General features: G+C 50.5%; 1 protein-coding gene and 1 long non-coding RNA gene across 3 annotated transcripts in view; both read right to left on the bottom strand.

The window, feature by feature from the left end:
- The window catches only part of LOC132222572 (uncharacterized), an 85,386-nt gene that overhangs the window by 35,200 nt on the left and 22,985 nt on the right, over nt 1-27,201 (bottom strand). The window lies entirely within an intron of this gene.
- COG2 (component of oligomeric golgi complex 2) lies at nt 657-25,905 on the bottom strand. Of its 2 annotated transcripts, XM_059677770.1 has the most exons (19): nt 25,692-25,905; nt 24,257-24,418; nt 22,567-22,632; nt 21,612-21,692; nt 19,877-19,980; nt 19,068-19,176; nt 18,313-18,492; nt 17,443-17,567; nt 15,709-15,835; nt 10,780-10,919; nt 8,466-8,527; nt 7,077-7,228; nt 6,448-6,645; nt 5,351-5,423; nt 4,930-5,072; nt 4,482-4,621; nt 3,189-3,372; nt 1,314-1,394; nt 657-1,241 (listed from the first exon to the last, which is right to left on the bottom strand). In XM_059677770.1, the coding sequence occupies exons 1-19, from the start codon at nt 25,761-25,763 to the stop codon at nt 1,221-1,223; spliced, it is 2,220 nt and encodes a 739-aa protein (XP_059533753.1). In that variant the 5' UTR covers nt 25,764-25,905; the 3' UTR covers nt 657-1,220. The 2 variants fall into 2 exon arrangements, with proteins under 2 accessions (XP_059533753.1, XP_059533752.1); XM_059677769.1 differs by having other exon boundaries at nt 657-1,394.

Genomic DNA, 27,201 nt, shown 5'->3' with positions numbered 1-27,201 from the left:
GGGTGTGTTTTTCTTAAAACGTTTCTCCACTGCCTCCCAGTCCTCCTGGCTGCCCGGTGTGTGTCCGGGAGATGAGACGCTTTCTCAGCAACTGGTCCCCTCATCAGGGATTCGTGGGCAGGAGCCCAGGTGGCAGGGGCGTCCCCGGGCCCTGAGAAGTCGCCAGGCCCCACGCCCTTGACGGAGTTTAGAAAACCGGACGATTTTTGTTTCTCGTTTGGCAGCAAAACCCAACCTGAACAGGTGTGGCTCCTGCGGCAGGTCTGCCCTGTCCCGTGAGGGCTGTGCCCCCTCCCCCGGGGCCAAGGACCCCGCACACCTGCCACCGTTGAGCTGAAGGACAGATGCCACGGCTCAGCACAAGTGTGCAGGTGCGTGTCAGCAGACCTCCCACCCGCTGTGTGTCCTTTCCCAACATTCCCAGCTCTCTGCCCCTCAGCACCCCACCCTGACCCCCACCCCGGGGTCAGCTCGTCAGGAGGGCTGGCGGTGTGGCTCCTATAGGGGGTGTCACCTTCCATGGACCACTCCGTCTGCAGGGCGCATCTATGATGGAGGGGACCCTCCCCACAGGCGCGAGGCCCTGGCCCAGGGAAAGGAGCCACGGGCGTGAGTGAGGAGTCACCTGCGCTGACTCACAGAGGAAAGCCGCGCGCTCTTGGCAGACACTTCTTTTATTTAGAAAATAAATCCCCCAGGGCTCTGGCTCCTGACGGGGGCGGGGAAGAGCGTGACGAGCAGCACGTTCCCAGCACCTGGTGGGAGAAGGACCAGCATCTTCCGCCGCTCGCAGGGCCGAGGCCGTGTGCCTGGGAGCAGGCCCGTCCGTGCGCTCCCTCCGAGGCCGCCCGCAGGCCGCCGGCGCAGGGCCAGGGAGAACCCTCCCAGAGTCGCACATATACATTCACTTCCATTGTAGTTTCGAAATCAGCTCTTCCTCACCAAGATTTACAATAAAAATAAAATGATCTGCTCTGTAAACTATAGTAGAAAGTGTCAAATGTCTTAAAAACGATCTTCCTACAACGGAAAAGGCGTTAGTGTTCTTTCTGGGTGGAGGAGGACCCAGATGTGCTGGGCGGGTGCTGGGCCCGGGAAGCGCGTGGCGGGGGGGCGGGGCTGAGGCTGAGGCCGAGGCTGGGGAGAGAGCACAGCCCTGTCCTCGGTGCGTCCAGCTCCTTCGGCTCCAGGCCCAGCTCTCCGCTCCCGGGGCCCCGTGCCTACGGCTGCTCCACGGTCGCCTGGTCCTTGGGGGTCGCCTGGTCCCGGGCGGTCGCCTGGTCCTTGGGGGTCGCCTGCTCCCGGGCGGTCGCCTGGTCCCTGGCGGCGGCCACCAGCTCTGCGAGGGCCGGGAAGCTTCTGATGCGCTCGGTGTGCAGGCCCAGCTTCTGTATCTGCAAAGGCCACGAGAACACATTGAGACACTGCGACGTACGGAATGTGAAGAGCCGTGTGACAACTGGAACACTCGCCCTCGCCCTGCGCTGAGGGGCCGCTCCCTGAAGAACGGCAGCATGCTTGTTCCTCTGGAGCAGCGGTTCTCAACCTTCCTCATGCCACGGCCCTTTCATACGGTGCCTCATGTTGTGGGGACCCCCAACCATAACATTATTTTTGTGGCTACTCCATAACGGTAATGTTGCTACTGTTATGAATCGTCATGTCCATATCTGATAGGCAGGATGTATTTTCATTGTTACAGATTGAACATAATGAAAGCATCGTGATTAATCACAAAAACAATATGTCAGTATAGATGTGTTTTCCGATGGTCTGAGGCGACCCCTGTGAAAGGGTCGTTTGACCCCCAAAGGGGTCGCGACCCACAGGTTGAGAACCGCTGATCTAGAGCAAAGGACATACTTATTGCAAAACTGCATTCTGGGTCAGACACTTGGCATTCGAAGAAGCCAGCGTGTTACTTGACCCCCACCCATCCAATCAGAGCCCAGGGGGTGAGAGCCTTTGGAGGCTGGCAAAGACAAGCCCCCCGAGGGAAGGATCAATGAGCTGCTTTTCCAGGGGAGAAGTCTCCAGGAAGGACAGGCGGGTCTTCATTGCGTAACCTGTCCACAGCCCTTTCTCAGAATCCGGTGAATTGAAGACACGCTGGCACAGCGTCTCCTGTGAGTTGCTTTGGTAACAGAAGGCACAGCGAGTCCCCACTGCAGCTCAGCAACAGTGAGACCCGGGAGGGCCCGCGCCGTCCACTCAGGACTTGTGAGAGCCGAGGTCGCTCTGGGGCTGGGACGGGGCTCCCCGTTTCCTTCCCCACACCCCTCCCATCTCCTTTCTTCCTGTTGCTGATTCGTTCCTCATGGCTTCATAACAACGTCCCTGCTTGTAAGACTTAGACTAGGTTTCTCTTGGACAATAAAGAAGCACGCCACGCACTGGGCCAGGCCCTATCTCTCACCCGCCTCGGGCAGAGAAGGCGAGTCCCAGGGGCCCTGATGCGAGAGGCTCCTCGGAGCGGGCACCCCAGGCCCTGCGGACGGAAATGCCCACGTCACGTCTTGTTCCCCAGCGAGGGCTCCTGAGACCGGCCCGAGGGCTCGCTCTGCAAAGTCACCCGCCACCTCTGACGCTCCGAGCAGGGTAAGGGCCCCTTTCTGAGCGTCCAAATTTGATGACCCTCCAGGGGTCACCTCTGACTCCAAAGAAAGGCCTGCGCGGAGCCCGCTGCCCGAGGGAGACGTGCAGGCACCCACACGCCGGGCTCCACAGCCTGCGCTTGCCACCTGCGGGGACCTATGTCAGACGGGTTCTCGAGCATCACACACAGGGTCCGGGGCCAGAGCTCTGGTTACTCGGAGCCAAACTCACAGAAGACCAGGACCCGGCCCCGACGTCCTATCGGCACTTTCCACGCAGTGACCAGGGGGACACGCCCGTGAGCACCGCCCTGGGGCTTCTCGGGCACGAACACTGCTGGCCGTGCAGATGCCAAATGCACAAAAGATCAACCCACTGGACTTCGAAAACTCGATTTCCGCGTTGTCCTATCTCTTCCTTCTTGTAACTCCTGGGTGCAAATATCCCGACTTCACGGATTTGGGGCCCCGACCCCTTTTCCCAGCGGAGGGAGCAGCCTCCTGACCCTCGACGGCCTCTCTGGGCTCACGTGAGCCACCAGGTGCCCCAGGACTCGGTTCCAGAGTCCCTGGAACGGACGCGCTCGCGGTTACCTGGTCCCCTAAGTACTCCACGTCCAAGGCCAGCTGCAGCCGGATTTTGTCGTCGTCGCTCATGCCGCCGCCGCTGGACCCGCCGGGGTTGGCGGGGGAGGATTTCCGGGCTTGTTTGAGCCTTTTCAGGCTCTCCTCCATCTTCTTCACGGAGTGCAGGACGTCGGACACGGTTTCATAGAACCTAGAGCACGAGACATGTTCCGGGTGAAACAGACGCTGGCATGGAACACAAACACACTAACTGGCAATGTGGACCAAAAAAAGGGGGAAAAGGGTTTTTAAGATAAAAATTCACTTCCAGTAAAAAAAAAAATCAGCCTTGGTAAATATTTAATGTTTTTAACTGAAAGAAAATTGACGGCCTAGCACTGCATTCCCTCCAAACTGAAGAAATATGTACATGGATTTTATTCAACATTTCAGTCCTGGCCACTCCGAGGAAACCATGGGCCACGCTGTTTGTCTTCCATCGAGTGAGCACCTGCAGCTCGTTCCCCAAAAACAGGGAGCAAGTTCATTTACAACCAGTTCTGGGAAGTCCATCTTTTAAAGAGGGAAAGCATCTCAAGATTTTAAATAAAACTGCCTTCCAAATAGTCTCCATTTGCCGTCCAAATGAGAAATTACATTTAAAAGCTCTGTTTACAAGCTGGTTACTTGGCATTTACATAGAAATCATATTAGAATTCATTGTGATGTTTGAAATGAACCCACAAATGCCACTTAGCTCCTAAGTAATTGAAACAAATATAATCCTACGGCAAAGTTAATAACTGAACAAAATTCAACAACACAACGGGTAACAGGCTCGAGCGCAGTCAGGGTGGGCACCCGGGAAGAGCGGACGAATGAGAAAGGAGCCGCCCCCTGACGGAGACCCCCTCCCACTGCCACGGGCTGTGGGGCGTGGACCCCGCCTGTCCGCAGCTGCCATTGTTTCTCTTCCTCATCGACCGTCTCCCCACTGCACGCTCTCTGACTACATGGCATGACCAACACCATTTTGGATGGACAGCCGAGGAGAGAAAGGACCTCACAGGAACCCTGTGACTGGACGTACAGGATGAGGCCTGGGGGAGATGGTACCCGGGACAGGAAAGGCAGGCCCGGGCGGGGCAGGGACCCTGAAGGTGTGCGGCCTGGGAGAGGCGGGACAGACAGAGCCCTGGGAGGGGAGTGCAGCGAGCACAGCTCGGCCGCCCACACCGCGGGGCAGAGGCCGGGGCCTCCCCGCCTGGCCTCCCCGCGCCCTCTGACGGACTCGGCGACCTCGGATGCGGGGCCCCTCACCTGTGCGTGCTCTCGGACAGCGCGCCCTCCAGCCACTGCTGGATCAGCTCGGGCTTGAGCTTGTCCTTGTGCCCGCTCCGCAGCTGGTGGCAAGGCCTCAGAGCGCTGTCCACATAAGAGGAGGCTGTTGTGGGCACCTCCTGGGGTAGTGGCGGTGGGGATGAGAAATGCACAGAGAGAGAGAGAGAGAGAGAGAGAGAGAGAGAGAGAGAGAGAGAGAGAGAGAGAGAACGCTGTTCAAACCTCAAGGTCACAGGAGACTAGTCACTCTCCCATTCTGAGACACGCACACCCGCATGCTCCCCGATGAGGGTGCGCCCCCCAAACCCGAGCTCCTCGGAGGAGAGGGAGTGGCCTCGGCTTCCCTCACCCTCTGCCTGCTCCTCCCTCCCTCCCGCTCTCCTGCCCTCTCTCCCCGCCTCACAATCTCCGCAGTGAATGCGCCGACCTTGTTGGTCCTTCGGTACAGCCGGGGCACCTCCAGGGCGCTCTTCAGGGAGCCGAAGCAGGACTCGCTTAGGTCCTGGACGATCCTGGCACTGAGGGCGGGCGCGCAGGCCGACAGGGACAGCCGCGAGTCCTCCAGGGCGGCTGTGACACACAGACTGAGCTCAGTCACGCTACCCAGGCCGGTGTGACTGTCACTTTAAATGCTGCCATGGTATTTAGAGTGTACAACAACACATCGAGTTAAATGGCGAGCATGCAACACGGTTTCGCATTGAGGGGCGTTATAATCATACAACAGAGAAACAGCTAAGGGTTTACAGCTAAAGAGAATGGTAGTTGAAATGCACCCCAGTCTCTAAAATTTTGTTTTAAATTATTTCTTATTCAAAGATTTGTTAAGTCTAAAGATTTGTTTTTACCTGAGATAGAAGAAAAATTCTTAAAGCCAATCATCTCGAGTTTGGGCTGGATTATTTCCAAGAGTTCTGGAAGCTGAAATAAACGTGCAGTTTATGTGCAGTTACTTTTTAAATCCAAGGGAGAGGCCATTCTCTTTGCATCTGCGTCCTCTGGAAACTGTTATGAATGATAAAACCGAACTCGGGACGCTCGGCACTTTTCACCAGAAGAAAGCAAAATTCTTGCCAGTTTGGCTCAGTGGATAGAGCATCGGCCTGCGGACTGAAGGGTCCCAGGTTCGATTCTGGTCAAGGGCATGTACCTTGGTTGCGGGCACATCCCCAGTAGGGGGTGTGCAGGAGGCAGCTGATCAATGTTTCTCTCTCATCGATGTTTCTAACTCTCTATCCCTCTCCCTTTCTGTAAAAAATCAATAAAATATATTAAAAAAAATAAAAAAGAAGAAAGCAAAATTCTCAATGACAACCCTCACGGGAAATGGACCCACCGTGGGAAGCAGCAGGTGCGTGGCTGTTCCCACGCCCGAGAACAAACATCATCCTCTATTCCGTGGCTCCCCCGCACCAAAAGACCGCGTTCTCGCTCAAAACATACAATATTTGGAGCGCCACAAAATATTTCAACTCGAAGAAAGCACAATTATGAAACAGAGGACTTAAATGCAAATTCATCCACTAGGTTCTCTTTAATAAAAGCAAAACATGGGACAGACGCAGACACAGGAAAAAATTAATAGTTCAGGACTTTCAAAGTAGAGCTGAAGAGTAAATGTTACTAAGAAGTATTTGGGCTCTTGAATGGAAATAATTCAATCCAGCCCAGCACGGATCGGGCCTGCACAGGGAGTGGAGTGGATGAAAGAACCGTGGAGCCGCTCACACTGAGCTGGGACGCCATCCCTGGAAAAGCCGCAGGGAGACCCGGCGGAGGGAGGAGGGAGAGCGGCTGCCAGGAAGGCTGGGTGAGGGGAGACGCGGGAGGTGTTCTCTTGGGTACCTGGGCCCGCGGGTCTGCAGCCCTGTGGCTGCTGCCAGTGTGGGCACGCTCTCTGGGGAGCCGCTGCCCGAGCACGGGGCATCCTGGCATGCGGGCTTACCTGCTCCTGCAGCCGGGCCAGGTCGGCGGCCGCGTGCACGAGCTGCGTGCTGGAGATGGAAGCCGCGGGCTTCGCCTCGGAAGGGCCGCTGCCCGGGTCCTCGCTGTTTCCCGCGGCAGCGGGAGCGTCTTTGCTAGCAGTTCCCAGAGGTTTCCGCACGTCCTTGGCGCTCTCATTCGAGATGGGCCTGAGCAGAAGCTGAAACGGGATTTCCGTGGTCACACACTCCTCCACCAGGAAGCTCCATGGGACCCACATACGCGGGCCAGCAAGTCACGGGAAAGGCTGGCGTCCACCATCCCACTCCCCTCTCACGGCAGCATGGCCGTTTCCATCTCAGTGCACTCAGGCCAGTGATGGCGGACCTTTTGAGCTCAGCGTGTCAGCATTTTGAAAAACCCTAACTTAACTCTGGAGCCGTGTCACATATAGAAAGTTTTTGATCTTTGCAACCATAGTAAAACAGAGATTTATATTTTTGATATTTATTTTATAGATTTAAATGCCATTTAATAAAGAAAAATCAACCCCAAAAATGAGTTCGCGTGTCACCTCTGACACGCGTGTCACAGGTTCGCCATCACTGACTGAGTAGCTCGATGTATCTCTAAAGCCCGCGGCCGGCTCACCTCGCTGATGAACACGGAGTACCGCGCCAGCACCTGCAGCGTGAGCCTCCACAGCCGGTGCGCCAGCGACGGCAGGAACAGCTGCTCCGACCAGCACCTCTGCAGGCAGCTCCACGTCCGGTGAGACGCCAGCAGGCAGTAGGCGCTCCCAGCTGCAGGGAAAGCACACGCGGGCAGGCGCCTCGGTCAATGCGGCTGCAATCTAGGGCAGTGACGGCGAGCCTGTGACGCGCGTGTCAGAGGGGACACGCAAACTCATTTTTTTGGTTGAGTTTTCTTTGTTAAATGGCATTTAAATATATAAAATAAATATCAAAAATAGATGCCTTTGTTTTACTATGGTTGCAAAGATCAAAAAATTTCTATAGGTGACATGGCACCAGAGTGAAGTTAGGGTTTTTCAAAATGCTGGCACGCCGAGCTCCAAAGGTTCGCCATCGCTGCTCTAGTGTCTTCGGTGTGTGACCCGGGGGTGCAGAGTGGCACCCTGAAGTCTGTGTGGTCAGTGACATGGCTCAGCGATGCACTCTCTGATTTTACACGGTTCCACCTCCCAGGTGTCTGATAACTATTAACCGTATACAGCCTTCAGAAATAGCTAGTTAATAAGCACTTCGTACCAAATCAACGAACACGAGTCAAAGTGGCCGTCACTTGCCAGGGTTTAAACTTTGGTTTTGAATTTGCCTGTTTCATTTGTCACCTTCTCTTCCCTACCTGATCACACGATTTGGACGCAGGGAGTTCACTGCACTTGAGCATTTTGGCAAAGACAGATGCGAACTAACTTTCAGGCCACAGAGCGGAGTGCAGAAGCTGCGGCAGCCAGGCCTATGCGGCTACAGACACAGCCCGTGTTCTGTGAGTGACTAAACGGTCATAGTCAACAGGCTGCCATCCAACAAGAATCTCTTTACTTGCTGACAGGACGGGGCTGTAAGGAATGCAAACCTGGCTGGAAAGTCTGCATCCCACCAGTGCCACCAGCCCGATGAGCCAGGACTGGGCCCAGCCCCAGGTGTGACACACCAGGGAGGGAGGGGCCGTCGGATCCTGGGAAGAAGGCATCGCGCAGCCAGTTTGCTACAAAAAGGGCTGATCACTTGGCAACCAGGGGCTAAGCCCCTCAGCATGTGATGTGCAGGAACAAACACGAGGGCTGCTCCCTATATTCCTACAGCAGCCTCTTATTAGCTCTATAAAACAAAAACCATAGGAACCACAATATTTGACTTCTTTTTGTCTCTTAAAAAAGGACAGTCACAGGAAGTCTTTAAGGTCCAGCTTCCTGGATCCCAGGAAAGGGTGCAAGTGCCCTCGGGGATCGGGGTCGAGATGGTGAGCTCCGCGCCCCCTCGGGGACCTGTCATTCACACCTTACGGCATTACCTGGAGCGTCTTCCAGGGCATCTGTCAGCGCTGCCTCTAAGGATCCCGCGATCTCTCTGAACCTGGGATAAAACAAGAGCGCGAATCAGTGTTTCTGCTGCTGCTGACGCCTTTCCCTGTCCATTCCCCCTTCTTCCTAGTACCAGGGGCTTCCTCCACCCGGGGCCACAGAGGGCCGCCGAGTAACGGCCTGAAGATACCCAGGTCCTAATCCATGGAGCCTGCGGCCGTGCCCTCATACGGCACAGGGGGCTTTGCGGGTGGGATTCAATGAGACCCTGAGGTGAGACAAGACCCTGGATTATCTGGGTGCAATCATGTGCTCCTCAAAAGGAGGAGGCTGGGGAGAAATGAAGACTTAGCAGATAGAGACACAACGCAAAGTTTTACGCACACATGATAAGTACAAGAATGGGGGTGGGGGTATGTGCACAGTCGGACGCAGGCGCACACACCTGTTACTAAGAGTGCAATGGGAATACTTCTCCTTAGTGACATGTCAAACTCCCATCCCACTGGTTTTGAAACTTCCTTCAAATGACCCCAGGGTGAGTGAGTCAGATAACAGCGCAACTCTGACCCCAGCCATGTTTGCAGGATTTTGTCACAATTCGGGGTAAACAACTCAACATCTGATAGAAATCAATAGGAGAGTCCTACAGAGTATCACCTGAGTTTATTTTTTAAATGGAAAAACAAATGTATTGAGAACAAGCTCCATATCTGAAAAATAATTTTTACACAACAGCCCAGGGCAGTGCCCGGACATGGGTGACAGTACAGGATTCCTAAGCAGGGGTCACGGGGTCTGGAGAAACGATAGAAAAGGGGAGTTTGCCCGGCCTGAGTGGCCAGTGGTTGAGCATCAACCTGTGAACCAGAAGGTCACGGTTCAATTCCCGGTCAGGGCACATGCCCGGGTTGCAGCTCCATCCCCAGTGTGGGGTGTGCAGGAGGCAGCCGATCCATGGTTCTCTCTCATTCTCCCTTCCTTTCTGAAATTTAAAAAAAATAAAAATTATTTTTTTAAGAAAATCAGAAGAAAAAAAGAGGAGCTAGCAGACAGTAGACAGCAGGATGTGCTATGACGGCATCTAACTCCAGGCTTGGGCGACAAAAGAACCGGCCAGATCTCAACAGCACTTGTCGGTGGCAGCCTTTGCCTGTCAAATTATGCTTCCCTCTTCTCAGCTCTGCTCAGGAAGCAAAGGGCTTCCTGCCCGGCCCGATCCCGATCATCAAACCTCTCCATGAACACCTTAGAGGGGCAAGTCCTTGCTTTCCTACCACAAGATAAGCTACATGATGTAACCCAGACACATGAAGCATAAACACAGGATCGCATGTATGTGAAAGGGCACTTGGCTGACATTCTGAAAGCTGTGATTTCATTATCAGAGGTGATTCCATACATCCCCGTCACGGTGAGCAATTACAATCAAGGCGCCTAATTCGTAATCCATTTCCCTCCCTGTAATTTTTCCTCCGCGCTCTGGGGAAAGGACGGCATCACAATTTACGAAAGCATAAAAAAACTAAACAAAAAGCTATGATTCTTTAAAGAGCGTTGTGACCAAAAGGCTCTAGTTAATGCCGTTCCACGGGGCGCTGACATGACCTCATTCAGGGGAACCTGCAAAGATGGCCGCTATCATCTGCTTTCCCAGCGGACGCCATGTGGCTGTGGTTATGATCAAGCTCCCGGGCAGCTGACAGAGCCGCTCCCTGACAGGCGACAGCACCGTGGCGTCGGGGACAAAAGGGGCCCGCTTTCCAGACCAGAGAGACGAGCGTCACCGTTGATAAAGGAGCCAAGGTAACAACCAGGACTCTCGTAACCGGGAACACAGAACCCGCTGGAAGAACACCTCTTGGAATCCAAAGCCACACCCTTTCCTCCCCCCGCCCTGAGGGGAACCTGGCACAGAGGAGCAGAAGCGACAGCGGTGGGACAGGCCACTCATGGAGGCAGGTGAGGAGACAGGGACAGCTCAGGGAAGAGCTGCCACCCACTCCCACGCCCTCTCTCCCACGATGAATGAGAGAACGTGTGGGGGTGAAGCTGGGGTTGGAGTTCAACCTTCTCTGAGTCAGTTCTCAGCTCGCTGGTTACCAAACACTCAACCTTATCCTGTCATGCAGCCTAACGCTGACATTCATGATATTTCCTGTACATTTCCACTTGAAAGTTTGTTTCCCAAAGGATAGTATGATGATCCCAAAGAAAAGGCTGTTAACAGGGGGCCCCAACATGCTTAGCTGGTATTCGAATTCTCTTAGGAAGGTGGAGGCGGGCGGGGAATGAGTTACTGACCGTATTTGAAAATAAACAGGCAAGTTCCACTTATTGTTGAAGCTGTGATAGGCAGGATGGGCGCGCAGTCTTCTCACGCTGGCCTGGGATCCGCACTGCCGTTCAAACGCCCTCACGAAGCCCATGCTGATGGTGTATTTCTAAAATAAGAACGAGCAGGTGGCATTTTCACTGCCAACACCCGGAATTGGGAGCATCTACTAAAACCTGTGATCAAGATAGAGGAGGGCAGCACAGAACCACAGCTTCTAGACCTGACAGGGCCCAAGGGACCTCCCTTCAGTCCCCACGTAAAGCCCAGGTGAGGCCCGCGTGGCCCCGTGGCATGCTCAAGGTCTCCCGTGGCCAGTCCACTTGGACACCCGGGTACTGCAGAGCCGTGCTCTTTACGTGACAGCTCTCACCCTCTAGGGCACCCCTCACCCCGTCCCTGGAGCTGGATGAGACGGCAGATTAAGCAGTACAGCCTCCATCGCCTCTCCAGGAGAAGTGCAAAATTTTAAAAAGGAGAGAATCAACCACGTGAGTAATGACGTCATTTTTATAGACGAGACAGCAGCAAAAGTGACGGGACGTAACAGCTGCAGAAGAAGAGCAGCTAACTTAGCAGTTACCATGCACACACTGTGCTTACATCGTGTTATTAACTTAACCCACAAAACCACCGTAGGAGGCAACCGCCATGATCATCACCCCCACTTTACAGACGATGTTTCCTCTTCTGCTTAGGCTCAGAGAGAATTCGCCCAAAGACAAAGCCAAGAAAGAGAAAGTCAACAGAGCAAAACCCGGGGCTGCTGTAAGGGATGTGCTATTCCCAGGCGCCCAGGCTCCGGGGAGAGCACCCTGGCCTCTCCATGCCTCCTTCTCAGGGAAGAGGGGCTGCATTCGCCTCAATACGCCGAGGCCTGTGCTTCCACAGAAGGTTCAGTGCAGTGAGCACCCCAGGTCCTTGTGGGACCCCCTGCGCACGGGCAGGTGTGTGGACTTGAGGCCAAGAAAGCTGCTATTCATCTCTTTCAGGGTGAAACTACACCTTAGGATCTAATGGATGCTAATAGAATACAGAACATTTCCCTCCGCGAGGGAAGCAGGTCACATTAAAACTGCAGGCTGAAAGCGTTTCTTGAAAGGAACAGATGCTTGCTGGACACTACGCCCACAAACATTAAATACTGGGAAAGGATTCTAAAGTTAAACTTTTTCCAGAAAGCTTCATTTCTGAGCTGAAACAAATCATAATGTGATCAATATGATTCTCTAAGGAGCACAGCAAAATATAAAGGCTCTTAAGTTGCAAATGCTTAGGACAATTATTTCACACTGCCTATGGTATCTACTTTTAAATCACAGAAATCATTGTCAATGTCCTATAACGTGGAACAATTAGCCAAGAGGACAGATGAGTGATATTCCTGGGACAATGAAGTTCTACCAGGCTCCAGGCTCAAACCACACTTGCCTTTTGCCTCTGTACATTTAAAAATCATCAAATTCACCAGCCGATTAGAAAAAGGAGCAAAGAGAACTTCTAGAAGTGACAATTGGGGTAATTAAAATTGTAAACAATGTCCAGATTAAAAACAGTTTAGACACAACTGAAGAAGGAATGAGTACACTAGAAGACAGGTCCCGAGAAATTACCCAGAATGCAGCACAGAGACCAAGAGATGAAAAATAGAAAAGTCCTTTTAGGAAACATAAAGGATCACGTGTGGAGTCTAACCCAGAGTTCTAGAAGGAAACAGAAGAATGGGAAGGAAGCACAACTGAAGAGCCACGGTATACAAATGTTCCAGAATTTACAAAAAACAACAATCCTCGGACTCAGGAAACCCAACACATCCCAACACAGTGACTAAAAAGCAGCTCATCCTAGACATATTATAATGAAAGAGCACACCAAAGTCACAGCTTTTAAGAGGAGATTTTAGAGCAGCCCGAGGAAAAAGGCACCAGCTACAAAGAAACCACAATTAGGTTGCAGCCAATTTCATTAACAGAAGTCAAAAGACAATGTTCAAAGTGCAGAGAATTCTATTTCCAGCAAAACTACTTTTCAAACATGAAAGCCATAGGGTTATTTTTAGACAAACACAAACTAAGGGTTTATTATAAAAAATGAAGGTTATCGAGAGAACCAAGATGGCGGCATAGGTTAACGCCGGAGTTTGCTGCTTTGAACAACTACTTCAAAAGTGAAACTAAAACACGGAACGGACATCACCCAGAACCACAGGAAGGCTGGCTGAGTGGAAGTCCTACAACTAGGAGGAAAGAGAAACGCACACGGACACTCAGAGGAGGCGCAGTGCTGAAGTCAAATTCTGAGGTGCGGAGCGGGCTGGCAGCGGAGGGTGCGGTTGTTGTTTTCAATCGGGAGGGAGTCGCAGACTCTGAGCACCAGATCCGGGTGAGTCTTTAGGGACCCAGACTCAAACGAGAGAAGTGGGACTGTCTGGCTTCGGTCAGAGCGAGTACAGCTTTCTCTCCGAGCTTTGCAGCGGGTGCTGGGACTCAGAGAGGCAGAGCCCCTGGGGACAGGACTGAGAGCCGCCATAACTGCTCTCTCTGGCCCACCCTGTTGATCCTGTGTGACCCGCCCCGCCCAAGCCCTGCACAGAGGCATTTGCCGGATAGCCTCAGGCAAAGGCTAGATTGGCACCTCCCTAGAGGACAGAAGTTCTCTCACTGCTGACACAGCTGATTCTCATAGCCACTTGGCCTGGAGGTCAAACCCTCCCTGGAATTAGCTACAATCAAGATTTAACTATAAGACTTCGAACAAAGACCACTAGGGGGTACACCAAGGAAGCATAACAAAATGCGGAGACAAAGAAACAGGACAAAATTGTCAGTGGAAGATATGGAGTTCAGAACCACACTTTTAAGGTCTCTCAAGAACTGTTTGGAAGCTGTCGATAAACTTAATGAGATCTACACGAAAACTAATGAGACCCTCGATCTTATATTGGGGAACCAACGAGAAATTAGGCATACACGGACTGAAATAACGAATATTGTGCAGACGCCCGACAGCAGACCAGAGGAGCGCAAGAATCAAGTCAATGATTTGAGATGCGAGGAAGCAAAAAACATCCAACCGGAGGGGCAAAATGAAAAAAGAATCCAAAAATGCGAGGATAGTGTAAGGAGCCTCTGGGACAGCTTCAAGCGTACCAACATCAGAATTATAGGGGTGCCAGAAGATGAGAGAGACCAAGATATTGAAAACCTATTTGAAGAAATAATGACAGAAAACTTCCCCCACCTGGTGAAAGAAATGGACTTGCAGGTCCAAGAAGCGCGGAGAACCCCAAACAAAAGGAATCCAAAGAGGACCACACCAAGACACATCATAATTAAAATGCCAAGAGCAAAAGATAAAGAGAGAATCTTAAAAACAGCAAGAGAAAGAAACTCAGTTACCTACAAGGGAATACCCATACGACTGTCAGCTGATTTCTCAACAGAAACTTTGCAGGCCAGAAGGGAGTGGCAAGAAATATTCAAAGTGATGAATACCAAGAACCTACAACCAAGATTACTTTATCCAGCAAAGCTATCATTCAGAATTGAAGGTCAGATAAAGAGCTTCACAGATAAGGAAAAGCTAAAGGAGTTCATCACCACCAAACCAGGATTATATGAAATGCTGAAAGGTATCCTTTAAGAAGAGGAAGAGGAAGAAAAAGGTAAAGACACACATTATGAACAACAAATATGCATCTATCAACAAGTGAATCTAAGAATCAAGTGAATTAATAATCTGATGAACAGAATGAACTGTTGATTATAATAGAATCAGGGACATAGAAAGGGAATGGACTGACTATTCTTGGGGGGGAAAGGGGTGTGGGAGATGTGGGAAGAGACTGGACAAAAATCGTGCACCTATGGATGAGGACAGTGGGTGGGGAGTGAGGGCGGAGGGTGGGGCGGGAACTGGGAGGAGGGGAGATATGGGGGGGAAAAAAAAAGAGGAACAAATGTAATAATCTGAACAATAAAGATTTAATTTAAAAAAAAAAAAAAAAACTTGTAAGAAACCCTTGAAATAAAAGTAAATGGATTCGTACTACAAAAAAAAAAAAAAAAAAAAAAAAAAAAAAATGAAGGTTATCGCCCTGACCGGTTTGGCTCAGTGGAGAGAGCGTCGGCCTGCGGACTCAAGGGTCCCAGGTTCGATTCCGGTCAAGGGCATGTACCTTGGTTGCGGGCACATCCCCAGTAGGAGATGTGCAGGAGGCAGCTGATCGATGTTTCTTTCTCATCGATGTTTCTAACTCTTTATCCCTCTCCCTTCCTCTCTGTAAAAAATCAATAAAATATATTTTTTTTTAAAAATGAAGGTTATCATCCACAGATCTTTACTAAAAAAAGTCTCCTACCCCTAACCCCTAACCCTAACCCTATTTACTTTTGAAATCTAAACCATGAAATATTGTAAACGATAACATGATTTTAAGAAAACAGTACATTTTAGGGTCTCCTAATCTTTTAAACTACATAGGACAATTATATACATTTTAAAGTCTAAATCAATAGTAGTTTTTGTTTTCCTTCACAATTATACAGTAGAGGCATAAAAACCTAACTTTTTCGTGGACAATTATAAAGAAAAGGGCTTTTAATGGTACTAGGATCTTTTTTTTTTTCACTTTGAAAATAATGTACATATCTAATCACAATTGTGTCTAGACTGAATTTTACTTTATGTTCTAAAATTAAAATATTCTCACTCCCAAGAGTATTGGGGACTATTACACGAATAAAGCACTGTGTGTGCCTTAAGGTAAGCGCTCACGTAGCAACTCACACCGTGGTTCTGACCCAACCACAGAGCCACGCCTGTGCAGAAGACAACATGATCGCTGTAAAACCTCAGGTTAACATCTTCAAGAGTCAAAACGAAGGAGGGACAGGTACCTCGTGAAATGCGTTGGGATCCCCAGGGTTAAAGAGTGAGGGCAGGTTCTCCTCTAATCCTCGTACTATTTCCGGCCAGACCGAATTCACCAAAAAATCATATCCGGGAACAGTATTGCCTTTCTCACTGTAAGGAAAGAGCAAAATTGCAGTCAAATACACCATCATCTTCTACGTACAAAGAGCAAAATTCTACCGTGGTGCTTTTACTACAAGTTCCTCAGGCTAACACTTATTTCAACCCCTTTTTTAAAAACTGTCAATTAGTTTGTTTCTCCACCCACATTTCTATTTCACGCCTTAAACTCAGACTCACCTTGAACCTGACGCATTGTAGAGGGAGCTGGTGTCAAGGATAAGGCAGAACCACCACGCCAAGGTGCCTGGGCACAATTTCCCCCCTTAAAGTAGGACACCACATCCACACTCGATCTTAGAAAGGAGGCGATCTACCACCACAAGAACAGCAATCTTTGCACGCAACCTGAACACCAATAATGCTAATTTCCCAATGACTAACAGCGTTGTCACTTCTGAACTGTCTCTAAGACTGCCCCAGTTCTAAGATTCTATGATGGCATCACGAAGCCCCGTTTTCCTCTAGAAGCAGCAAGACGCCACGACCGACATGAAGGCGAGGCTCTGAAGCTCAGACTTCTGGGTGAAGGCGAAAGACGAGGCGGAGGCAGGGAGAGCAAGTGGGCAGAGCCTGTTACGTTGGGGACAGAGGACAGAGGCCTGGACTGGGCCAGTGGCCGTGGTGACAGGTAACGGGGTATTTATGCAACGGAACTGGGAAGTCATGGGAATTAAAGGAGGAAGAACTGAAAACAACTTCAATCACAATCAGTATAAAACCTGCTGAGTTTAACTGAATTGGTAGTTCTAGATCAGGGGTGGGCAAACTTTTTGACTCGAGGGCCACAATGGGTTCTTAAACTGGACCGGAGGGCCGGAACAAAAGCATGGATGGAGTGTTTGTGTGAACTAATATAAATTCAAAGTAAACATCATTACATAAAAGGGTACGGTCTTTTTTTTTTTAGTTTTATTCATTTCAAACGGGCCGGATCCAGCCCGCAGGCCGTAGTTTGCCCACGCTGTTCTAGACAGATTATGCCATTAGAATAATAGAAGGCAACCAATACTGATGTCGAACTAAGTTAAGAAAAAGCCAAGGGGGAAGGAAAGGGTTTGGGCTTCGGATGCCGAGGCGTTCTAACCGTCACCCTCAGCCCCATCTACTAGGTTCTTATCTGTAGAAGGAGGTTATCGATGCCCGCCTTGCAGCGCTGTGGGGACAGTTACATGGAGACCAGGTCAGACTCGTTTCATTGGACCTCATTCTACTGCGCTTCATGTTTTTTATAAATTGAAGGCAAGACCCTCCACCAGCAAAAAGATTAAGAGTCACTGAAGGCTCAGAGGGTGGTTAGCATTGTTTAGCAAAAGTATTTTACAGATAAGGCAGGTACGCTTCTTTAGAAATAAGGCTGTTGCACACTTAACAAGCTACAGGATGGTGTAACGTAACTTTCAGATGCACCGGGAAACCAAAAAAATCCATGTGACCCGCTTTATTGCAACATTCGCTTTACTGCTGCGGTCCAGGCAGAACCCACACCACCTCTGCGGTATCCTGGGCCCACATGGTACAAGCCAGCCCCTATAGGCGCGCACAGGCGGCAGATGCAGCCATCACCCCAGGTGCGCTCTAGCACAGCAGACAAGTACCTTGAGATGGCGCCGCCTGTGACTTCCCGAAGAAGGCGGCAATGGTGAGGGACAAACTCCAGGAGCTTGTTGTACATGATCTGCAGGCCGTTTGGATGAGACTCAACCACCTGCTCTATAATCACCTGTTAAGAAAGAGCATTTTCAAAAAGCACCTAAAAGCGACATAGGAACTATATACCACAAAGGAAAGAATTGAGAAAACCCATCCTCCTCCCTAACACACACGTGACCCCTGTATTCTAACAGAAGGTCATGTATGCAAGATGGACATGCTAGCCTTTCCTGACACGTTTCTAAATGGTAGGTAAATAGTCGTTGCATCAAAACTGGTTCCTGGGATGAGCATGCGCAGTTCCCTCGGCAATTTGCCCATAAAAGTCCTCCATCTTTGAATGTTCCCTCCCTCCCATCTCTGGCCTGGTCAACCCTCCATGTTTTTAAAGACTGAGCCAAACCTCACTTCCACGCTCAGAATTCCCTACACGCTCCTCCCGGCTCACACACTGCTGGACTGCTCTATTCAACCCGAGGCCAGTTCAAAACTGCTGCCTAGTAACTTCATTGACGTATAATTTACATCCCACAAAACTGACCTAAAAATGCTTTGATGCATACTTTCTCCAGGCCAGCCCCTCACCCCCACCAAATGAAGATGACCCGTGGCTGGGGCATCATTAGAAAATACAGGAGAGCAAGCCGATTCCCGGCACTGATTTAACCACAGGGACCAGCCTTTTTCTACACCTGATACTGTAGCAGACACGCGCCTCTACAGAGAGCTCTCTGATCTGGCCTCCGCCCAGTGAAGTCTTGGAGACGGAATAAAAGCTGTGATGCTGGTGGAACAGAGCCCTTGAGATCACAGACCTGGTCCATGTATGGCTTCACCAGAACCTGACCGACGAGGGCCTCTGCGTCGCGGGTCTTGTCGATGGTGGCGTACGTGCGTAAGCAGTGCCGGACGATGTCCACATCCGCCGTCTGAAGGCCTTCGAGCAGGAGGCCCTCCAGCGACTGCTGCAGCATGGCCGTGATGCCTGCGATCCGCTGCAAGGAGAAGGGGAGTCAGCAAGGCTCCGGCGGGACCAGGTCCCGGGAGTCCAAACACACACGTGACCCCTGTATTCTAACAGAAGGTCATGTGTGTAAGATGGACATGCTAGCCTTTCCTGAAGATCCACAGCGACTCGCTCCTCCTCCCCACAATCTCTAGAAGTAAACCTCTGCATCATCAAAGGCGAGGTTAGAGAGAATTACAGAACGAGAAAAACAGCTGTTTTCCCCTTAAGCTACAGAGTCAATCAAACACATGAATTTAAAGTCTGGTCAAGGGCTCTGGATAAATGAACTCTGACTGAATCATAGAAAGCGTCAAGTTACGTGAAATTCACAATTAACTTCACTCCTGCAATTCAGAGACTGTGCCTGTGTCTTTACACAAAAGCTACAATGCATGCCGTGTAGGAAGCAGGGGTCTAAAAAACAAAACAAAAAAAGAAAGAAAAAATGCAAAGCTAGCTTCAAAACCCCGTGGATCAACAACTACGAGGGGCATTACTAGGTTAAACCAACATTATTTAGCAAAGTCCAAGCTACCATCTGTGAGAACGGACAACACTTACTGGTCTCACTCTGTCCAGAAGAGGCATGCCTTTGCTTTGAACGGCATGGAACTGTAACTGGTTAAATTCTGTAGCGATTCTCTCCAAAATCTGTCCAGTCAGCAGTGGGCTAGTGGAGACAGCACAGAAACGTGACTCCTGAAGTTTGTTCATTTCACACGGTTAGTGGTGGGGGTCCTTGAGCACCGCTTGTAGAACTTTCTCGTTTTCCACACCCCCCTGGTCCAAGGTGGGAGCTAAAGCCCCCTCTGTGCCATCGCCTTCACCACGAGCCACAGAACAGCACGTGGTAGGTGCAGTGGGGAAGGTACATGAGCCGATGCGGCCTGGCCACGGGCCTCAGGGCCCGACAGGAGCCGGAGCCGGAGCCGATCAGTGGGGAGGCAACTCCTGTCTGTTCCCACCACCCTCCCCCGGCTCTCCCACTCACCTTTAACCTCCCTTCTCTCTTCTTGCCCTTTCCTCTTATTCACACCTTTTCTAAAGAGCTTAGATGCTCTGGTCCTAGCGAGAGGACATTCATCGTGTATCTTCCCCGAAGCCTAGTCAGTCCCTTCTTTTTTCTCACACACATCACAAAGCATCGCTCCCTCTCAGCAGGGAGTTAAATGGCAAGAGGAGAAAAGCAAAGGGCAGGGAAGCACCGGCCGGCTTTCCCGAGGCAGCCTCTGCCTGACGCCGACCGATCGGGGGGGGGGACGGGGGGGACGGGGGGGGGACGTGCAGTGAGGGCAGCAGTCCCTGGTCCCAACGAGGCCAGCCCAGGTGTGCAGCATTCACTGACGTGCGATTTCGTAAGAAAGAGTTACCTGTGTCCTTCCAGTGCGGATGTTTCTTTAGAACTCTGGGAATTTAAGATCTTTTCAATTTTCTCAACCGACCGAATAACTTGTATAAGCCTCAACACACACATCTATTCAAATGAAGCAAACACATGTTATGATGTTTCAGCATCCTACATTTTGAATGTCTATGTAACACTGAACTTGCGAGAATGCCAATCTTAATCCTGGCTTTCTTTCTACAAGCATATTTCAACATTCTATCGCAAGGTTATTGTAAGAAAGAAACTGGACTTCTTTGCTTTCTCATGTTCTGTACTCTTTCTTATTCCTTCTTTTTCCATCTTAAATGAACCTTTCTACTGGTACATTTTATTTTCTTATAACCCTTTTGTTCGTGCTTTAATGTGTCAATTCATTAAATACATTACACAACAAATATTATCAAAGAGGCTGAGGAACATTATAAAAACTCCCATCCTTAAAAGAATAAAGATACAAGGTCATTCATTCAACAGATAGTTACTGACCCCCTACTGTGAGCCACACATTCTTCTAGAAGGTGGGGGCCTGAGTGATAAACAAGAAAAATGCCCTGCTCTCATGAAGCTTATCATCTTTTCTAGAAATGCATTGCATTCTGGGAAATCTTTAGGCAAAAGTTCAGAGGACATCTAAAGAATTAAACAGAAGGTCTCAAATAGGCTTCTCCCCTTGACATTTAAAAAATATGCTCATAGCCGCTGGGTGGCTCAGTTCATTCCTGGTCAGGGCGCATGCCCGGATTGCGGGCTCCACCCCCAGTGGGGGGCATGGAGGAGGCGGCCGATCCATGATTCTCTCATCACTGATGCTTCTCTCTCTCCCTCTCTGAAATCTAATGCGAATAAATCCATTTAGAAGATACAGGAGGACCAGGCTAGAGTCAGAAATCTTGAATCCTAATTCCAGCTCTGCTACTATACCATTATGATTACAAGTAAATCAGAAAATAAAATTAAAACCCAGGTCCAGTAAAACGTAAAGGCATACAGGGGGAGGGGAAAACAGAAGTAATGAACGTGGCAGAGTAAGAGCACCACACACTACTTTTTCTAGAACAATCAGCCTGCAGTACAACACTGAAATGTGCTTAGAAAGCCCTACGCCCTCATCTCTGAAACACCGGCACCTTCTCTGTAGGCGTCTTCCTGAGCATTCTTATTCTTATTGAACTGTCACGTGCCTCCCTGAGGTCAGTTACGATTGTTTCTCATTCTGGACACAATTTTAATTTTGTGTCCAATCGGGTACCCCTAAAATTTTGTCATATTTCAACTAGATACCATGACATTATGCTGCATATACGTATATATGTGAAAACTTTGAGGAAAAAAGCAGTTTCCTCATAATCAAAACCATGAGAAGAGAGGATGAGAGGGCTTTTAGCTGACATGCAGCCCATGAAATCTAGATTTCTTTAAAAATGTTAATGCTGCCACAACTAAATTCAAGCATAAGAAGACTGCAGGTTTTCTGTCTTTTAAAACATTTTATGACTTTACCGCACCCCTCTTTAATCAGACCAGGAGCGAGGAGCCTGGGCCCCAGCTCTGGCTCCAGCCCTCACTGGCCCTGCTCAGCCACTAGACGCAGCAGAGGCTGCACGTGTCCTCTGCAAAGGTGCCCGGAGTGCACCTGCCACATGCATGACAGTGCCTTCCCTCAAGGTGCTGTCTGTCCCAAGTCCAGGCTGCAAGGTGCTGTGTGACACTCTACGTACCTTTTTCCCCCTAATGTCCTCTTGTTTAGACATTCGTTCATCTACTGCCCGAATTCCTTCACTGACAGATGACCTGAGACTCTTGAAAACAATAAAGGAAATGCACTGTTGAAATTGTTTCATGACATTTTACACATTTAATTCAATTCCACAGAACTGAACCAAATTTACATGATTAATTCATTTCCAGTATCTACAGGCCTGTATTATACAGATATTAACAAAATACAAAGTTTCAGACACAACTGCTATTGATTTGGGGGCAAAATGACATATGAAACGAGGGTCACAGGGGATTAATGGCCAAAAGAATAATCTACAATGACTGTCGCAGATGGTCCGGGTAGAGAAAGGATAGTCTGAATCCGAGTACAGGAGGGTTCAGTGGGGGGGTGGGACTGGAGTTCCGCACCTGTGCAGGCTGACCTGCGTGGAGGGGAGATTATTAGAAGACAAAAGGTAGAAAGATACAACTGAGTACCACATACTTGGGGCGGGGAGGCATCCACCTGGGCACTGCAGACTTCGTTTTGGAGGGAAGTACAAATAGAAAGGAAGGGGTTGACTTAGGAGGACTTCATTCAGATAAGGTCTTACTAGTAGACTAGAGTCTATACATTTCGGAGAACTCAAAAATTGTTAAGTGCTCATATAGCACAATGTAATGTTGGTTTGGGAATATTAGGAAGCAAGAAGGGCCAGGAAAAGGGAGAGGTCATGGGACAGGTGGAGACACACGCCCAGCACTAATGCATCAAGCCACGTGTGAGATCACAGAAATTAGGTCAAAAACGAAGGTAAGGAGAACAAACAGAATCAATAGGACAGCCCGGCCGGGGAGGCCCAGTGGTTGCTAGTCATGGGCCACTGAACCTCCGGCGAGAGGAGAGCAGCTCCTGCAGGACAAGCATCGCATACCTGACGCTGGACTGTGCCATGGGATTTGGGGACTTACCAGAACTTCTTCTCGTAACTGTCCCAAAGGCACCGAGAGCTGGTTGAGGACTTTGTCCATGCCAACCTACAAGCGAAATCATGTCGCACACACACATCAGAGGCAGGAGTCAGAGGGAAGTATCTGTTTAATGAGCAAAGCACTGGACGTAGTTACTCTCTCTGTATAGCCATATACTGCTAAGCAACTAGCTAAATAACCAATGTCATTCTGCCATAAATATTGCTCATAGAATAAGGAAAACAATCTGCTGATACGCATGAACCAATAAATGAGAGAAGTCCTAATAAACGAACGCTTCTCTATGCACAATTTGCCTTTGGATGAAATTTTAAATGAATCTGAAAAACATTTTAATGGGAGGTGAGTACAGTTGGTGTAAAAGTCTGATGGATGGGCTCTAGCTCGTCTAAACATGATTGTCACCTTTGAGGAAAATCCAAATTAAAAAGAAGGGAGGCCCTAACCGGTTTGGTTCAGTGGATAGAGCGTCAGCCTGCGGACTCAAGGGTCCCAGGTTTGATTCTGGTCAAGGACACGTACCTTGGTTGCAGGCACATCCCCAGTGGGGAGTGTGTAGGAGGCAGCTGATCGATGTTTCTCTCTCATCGATGTTTCTAACTCTCTATCTCTCTCCCTTCCTCTCTGTAAAAAGTCAATAAAAAATATTAAAAAAAAAAAAAAAGAAGGGAGATAAAATTGTTTGGATTTCTAATCCTAATGAAACATTTATCTTAGTGGTAGATTTCCCACACGCAAATATGGCTCATTAATCTTGATGCTTCTTGAAGTGCCCATGGAGATAACTACTTTCTGTACTTCTTTAAACAAACAGATTGAAAAACAAAATAAAACACGGACAAGACCAACTTTTCTTGCAAGTACTAAACCTCAAGCATTTATTTCTCGATGACTTTTACAAACCACCCGCACATTTTTCTGAAGCCAGCTTCTTACAGAGCCACACTGGCCACTGCTCCCTCAGCCTGGCTCCAGCCAGCACGTGCCTGCATGTAAAGCAAGCACTTCCTTCCGAACAGCTGATATTTACTCTTGCCAATTAGTCTCCACCAGTGAGATGTCATGGTAACCACTTGCAAACTAACCAAAGCCACTACTTTGGTATTATTGCCCTTTATCTTGTGCTATACATGTGTTATGTTCACATATAACTTAAGGATATAACTATATGTATAGCTACCCTTAATAACAAATTCACAAATAATCAAACTAGCACCGTCTTAAATGAGAAAAAATGGAAACAAAAATGTATAGAAAAAGAGCCGAAACCGGTTTGGCTCGGTGGATAGAGCGTCAGCCTGCAGACTGAAAGGTCCCAGGTTCGATTCCGGTCAAGGGCATGTACCTGGGTTGTGGGCACATCCCCAGTGGGGGATGTGCAGGAGGCAGCTGATCGATGTTTCTCTCTCATCGATGTTTCTAACTCTCTATCTCTCTCCCTTCCTCTCTGTAAAAAATCAATAAAATATATTTAAAAAAATGTATAGAAAAAGGAAGTTTAGTTCTTTTATTCATGAATGAGATTAGTAATCTCTTTACGTTTCTGAGGGGGAGGAAAACGAACTAAAAGATTTCTAAAATGCTCAGCATTTTAAGAGGAAACCTGAGTTGACAAGGTGTAGGTGTGGGTGTCGGCGCACCAGCTGCAGGAAGTGTGGGTCTCGGTTACCAGGTTTGTGGAGAGGTTGACGAAGTCCGCGTAGTCCTTGTTGATGAGCTCGACCATGGCGGTCTTCAGCAGCTTGTAGTAGAGTTCCAGGTCATCCCTCAGCTCCTCCAGCTGGACGCGCTTCCGACAGTCAGACACGAAGTGATCGACGTCAAAGTCTTCCTGAGAATACAACCGGAGCAGCTCTGAGTCACTTGAATGCTTTCACAGCGCTGCCTGCAGACCCTTTATGACCAGCAACATGGTCTCAGCTGACGCCTCCGTTCTGTATGTCTATGTCCTACTAGAGGCCCGATGCATGAAATCTGTGCACTGCTAGGGTCCCTAGTGGTTGCAGGCTGGGTACTCCCTCCCTTCCCCCAGGCCATCTGCTATTGCAGCTGCAGCAGGTCAGGACCTCCCTCCCTTCCCCTGGCAGGCCACACCCCCTGGTTGAAATCCCAGTGGAGGGACAATTTGCATCCTAGGCTTTTATTATATAGGACCATGGCCTGCACACCCGCCTCCAGTTCCCCTCATCCAGAGGGCAGGGCAACGTGAGAAAGAGTATGAATAACCCACTCTGCCCTCCCCAGTGTGGCTCAGTGGATAGAGTTTCGGCCTGTGGACTGAAGGGTCCCGGGTTCAATTCTGGTCAAGGGCATGGACCCCGACTGCAGGCTCCATCCCCAGTAGGGGGCGTGCAGGAGGCAGCTGATCGGTGTTTCTCTCTCATCCATGTTTCTCTCTATCAGAGCCTCTCCCTTCCTCTCTATAAAAATCAATAAAATATATTAAAAAAAAAAAAAAGAATATCCCACTCGTTTTAAAATGTCTCATTCCAGCCCGGCCAGCCTGGCACATGCCCGGTTGAGGACTCGATCCCCAGTGGGGGTGAGGGTGGGGGTGGGGACCGTGCAGGAGGCAGCCGATTGGGGATTCTCTCATCATTCATGTTCCTAGCTCTCTCTCCCTCTCTGAAGTCAATATATATATTTTTAAATATATATATTTTTAAAAGTCTCGTTCCAGAAGCTTTCGGACGAGGGGCCTTTTCTTTCTGACCCGACCCTGGGAGGCACGTGGGCTCAGCGATTTGCTCAGGACGGGATCCCTGAGCTTCGGGGGCAGGACACCGGTGCCCGCGCTTCCGTCCAGCGAGGGGACCGGCCATCTGCCTGCGCTGCACGGGGACGAGGACCAGGGACCGGGGACCGGCAGGGACCGGACGCTGCGCTCAGAACTTTGAGGCCTTTCCACCCAATAAGCCCCATTTCACAGACGGGCTTCCTCCAGGCGCCACCCGCCACGCCTGAGGCCGAGAGGCTCGCTCACTGCCAAGGGCAGCGAGGTCCCCGGCTCCGGGGCGCGGGCCGGAGCCCGAGGGGAGGCCCCGAGCGGAGGGCAGAGGAGGGCGGGCCCCTGCGGCCCGGCTCCGGGGAGAAGCGCCCCGCACCTTCATGAACTCGTCCTTGTCGAAGCAGAGCGTGTCCGGCCCCGTGGGCAGGCTCATCCGGCTTCTCTCCATCGCGCCGGCCGCCGCCTCTCAGCGCCCAGATCCGAGCGAGGACAAGAAGCAGGAGGCGGCGCCCACGGACGCGGCGGCCGCAGCCACGATCAATTTCCACGGTCGGGGAGGCACCGCTTCCGCCAACATGGCAGCGCCCGCGCCGCAGCCAATCAGGGAGGATCCCCGCGGGCCCGCCTCCGCCTGCGCCTCAAAGAGGGGAGGCGCGCACCGCTGGGGTGGCGGCGGCGGGCGGTGCTGCCCCCTGTGGCGGAGGGCGGAACTGCAAGCCCCGCTCGCTTCTTGGCTGGGCCCTGGAGGGGTCCTCTGCACCCCACCGTTTCCACCGGGGAAAAATCGGCCTGCAGCGCTTGTCCACGGTCTCCTCCCGAGATTGCTCCTCCGTGGCCTAATGCCGGTCCTTTAGTTTTTAGGCCGGTCTTCGAGGGTTGGGCACATCACCGGCTCCTTCCTCCTGTCATTCCCTGTGCAATGAGGCCGCTGCCCTTAGCATTGGCACCCTCCGCTCCAGGGAGCTGTAGGGAAGAAAAGGTGGGCAGCTGGGCACCTCCCTGCTCCACTTTGTGCTCAGTTCCAGGGTGGGCAGATTCTCAAAGGAGTGCCTCCCTACCTGCTTAGTCTAAATCAGCGGTTCTCAACCTGTGGGTCGCGACCCCTTTGGGGGTCGAACGACCCTTTCACAGGGATCGCCTAAGACCATCGAAAAACACATATATAATTACATATTGTTTTTGTGATTAATCACTATGCTTTCATGATGTTCAATTTGTAACAATGAAATTAGGGGTCACCACAACATGAGGAACTGGCATTAGGAAGGTTGAGAACCACTGTTCTAAATACAGACGTCGAGTATGTGTGCATGCATATTTGTGGTTTTTAAATATATACATACATATTCTATTAATTTGAGAGGAAGGAAGAGGGAGAGAGAGAGAGAGGCACATCAGTGATGAGAGAGAATCATGGATCAGCTGCCTCCTGCATGCCCCACACTGGGGATCGAGCCCGCAAGCAACCCCGGGCATGTGCCCTGACCGAGAATCGAACCACGACCTCCTGGTTCATGAGTCGATGCTCAACCATTGAGCCACACCAGCCGGGTGATTTATACAGCTTTTCACCCCCCTCTCTCTTCCCTCTCAGCACTTCTCACTGCCCTGTCATCCCACAGCCCCACCGCGAACACCTTCTTTGTAAAGGAGATGGGCAGACCCGTGCAGGGTGCTGCTGCCCCATCTCCCTCCTCTGGGTCTTCCAGGCCACTGGGCTCCTCCTCCCCTCCCCCCTGGAGGCTTGCCCAGCCCCATCTCCTCCTGAGTCTCAGGAAGCAAATGCTGGCAGCCCAGTGCCAGGACCCAGGCTCTCACCAACCCTGCACCGAGGCGAGGAGGCGTGATCATCCCCCCCCACCCCCCACCCCAATCGGGGCTCCACT

Source organism: Myotis daubentonii, chromosome 20 (assembly GCF_963259705.1).
Source record: "Myotis daubentonii chromosome 20, mMyoDau2.1, whole genome shotgun sequence".
Classification (NCBI taxonomy): Eukaryota; Metazoa; Chordata; class Mammalia; order Chiroptera; family Vespertilionidae; genus Myotis; species Myotis daubentonii.
Note: the sequence above shows the minus strand (reverse complement) of the source record. Positions and strands in the feature narration are given on the sequence as shown.

What these genes read in the sequence shown, in the direction of transcription:
- COG2 (XM_059677769.1), bottom strand. Translation starts at nt 25,763, where the DNA reads ATGGAGAGAAGCCGGATGAGCCTGCCCACGGGGCCGGACACGCTCTGC. An exon ending in ACAAGGACGAGTTCATGAAG is followed by an intron (nt 24,419 to 25,691) that starts GTGCGGGGCGCT and finishes TTGTATTCTCAG; the next exon opens with GAAGACTTTGACGTCGATCA. An exon ending in CCTGTTTATTTTCAAATACG is followed by an intron (nt 8,528 to 10,779) that starts GTCAGTAACTCA and finishes GTTTTATCCCAG; the next exon opens with GTTCAGAGAGATCGCGGGAT.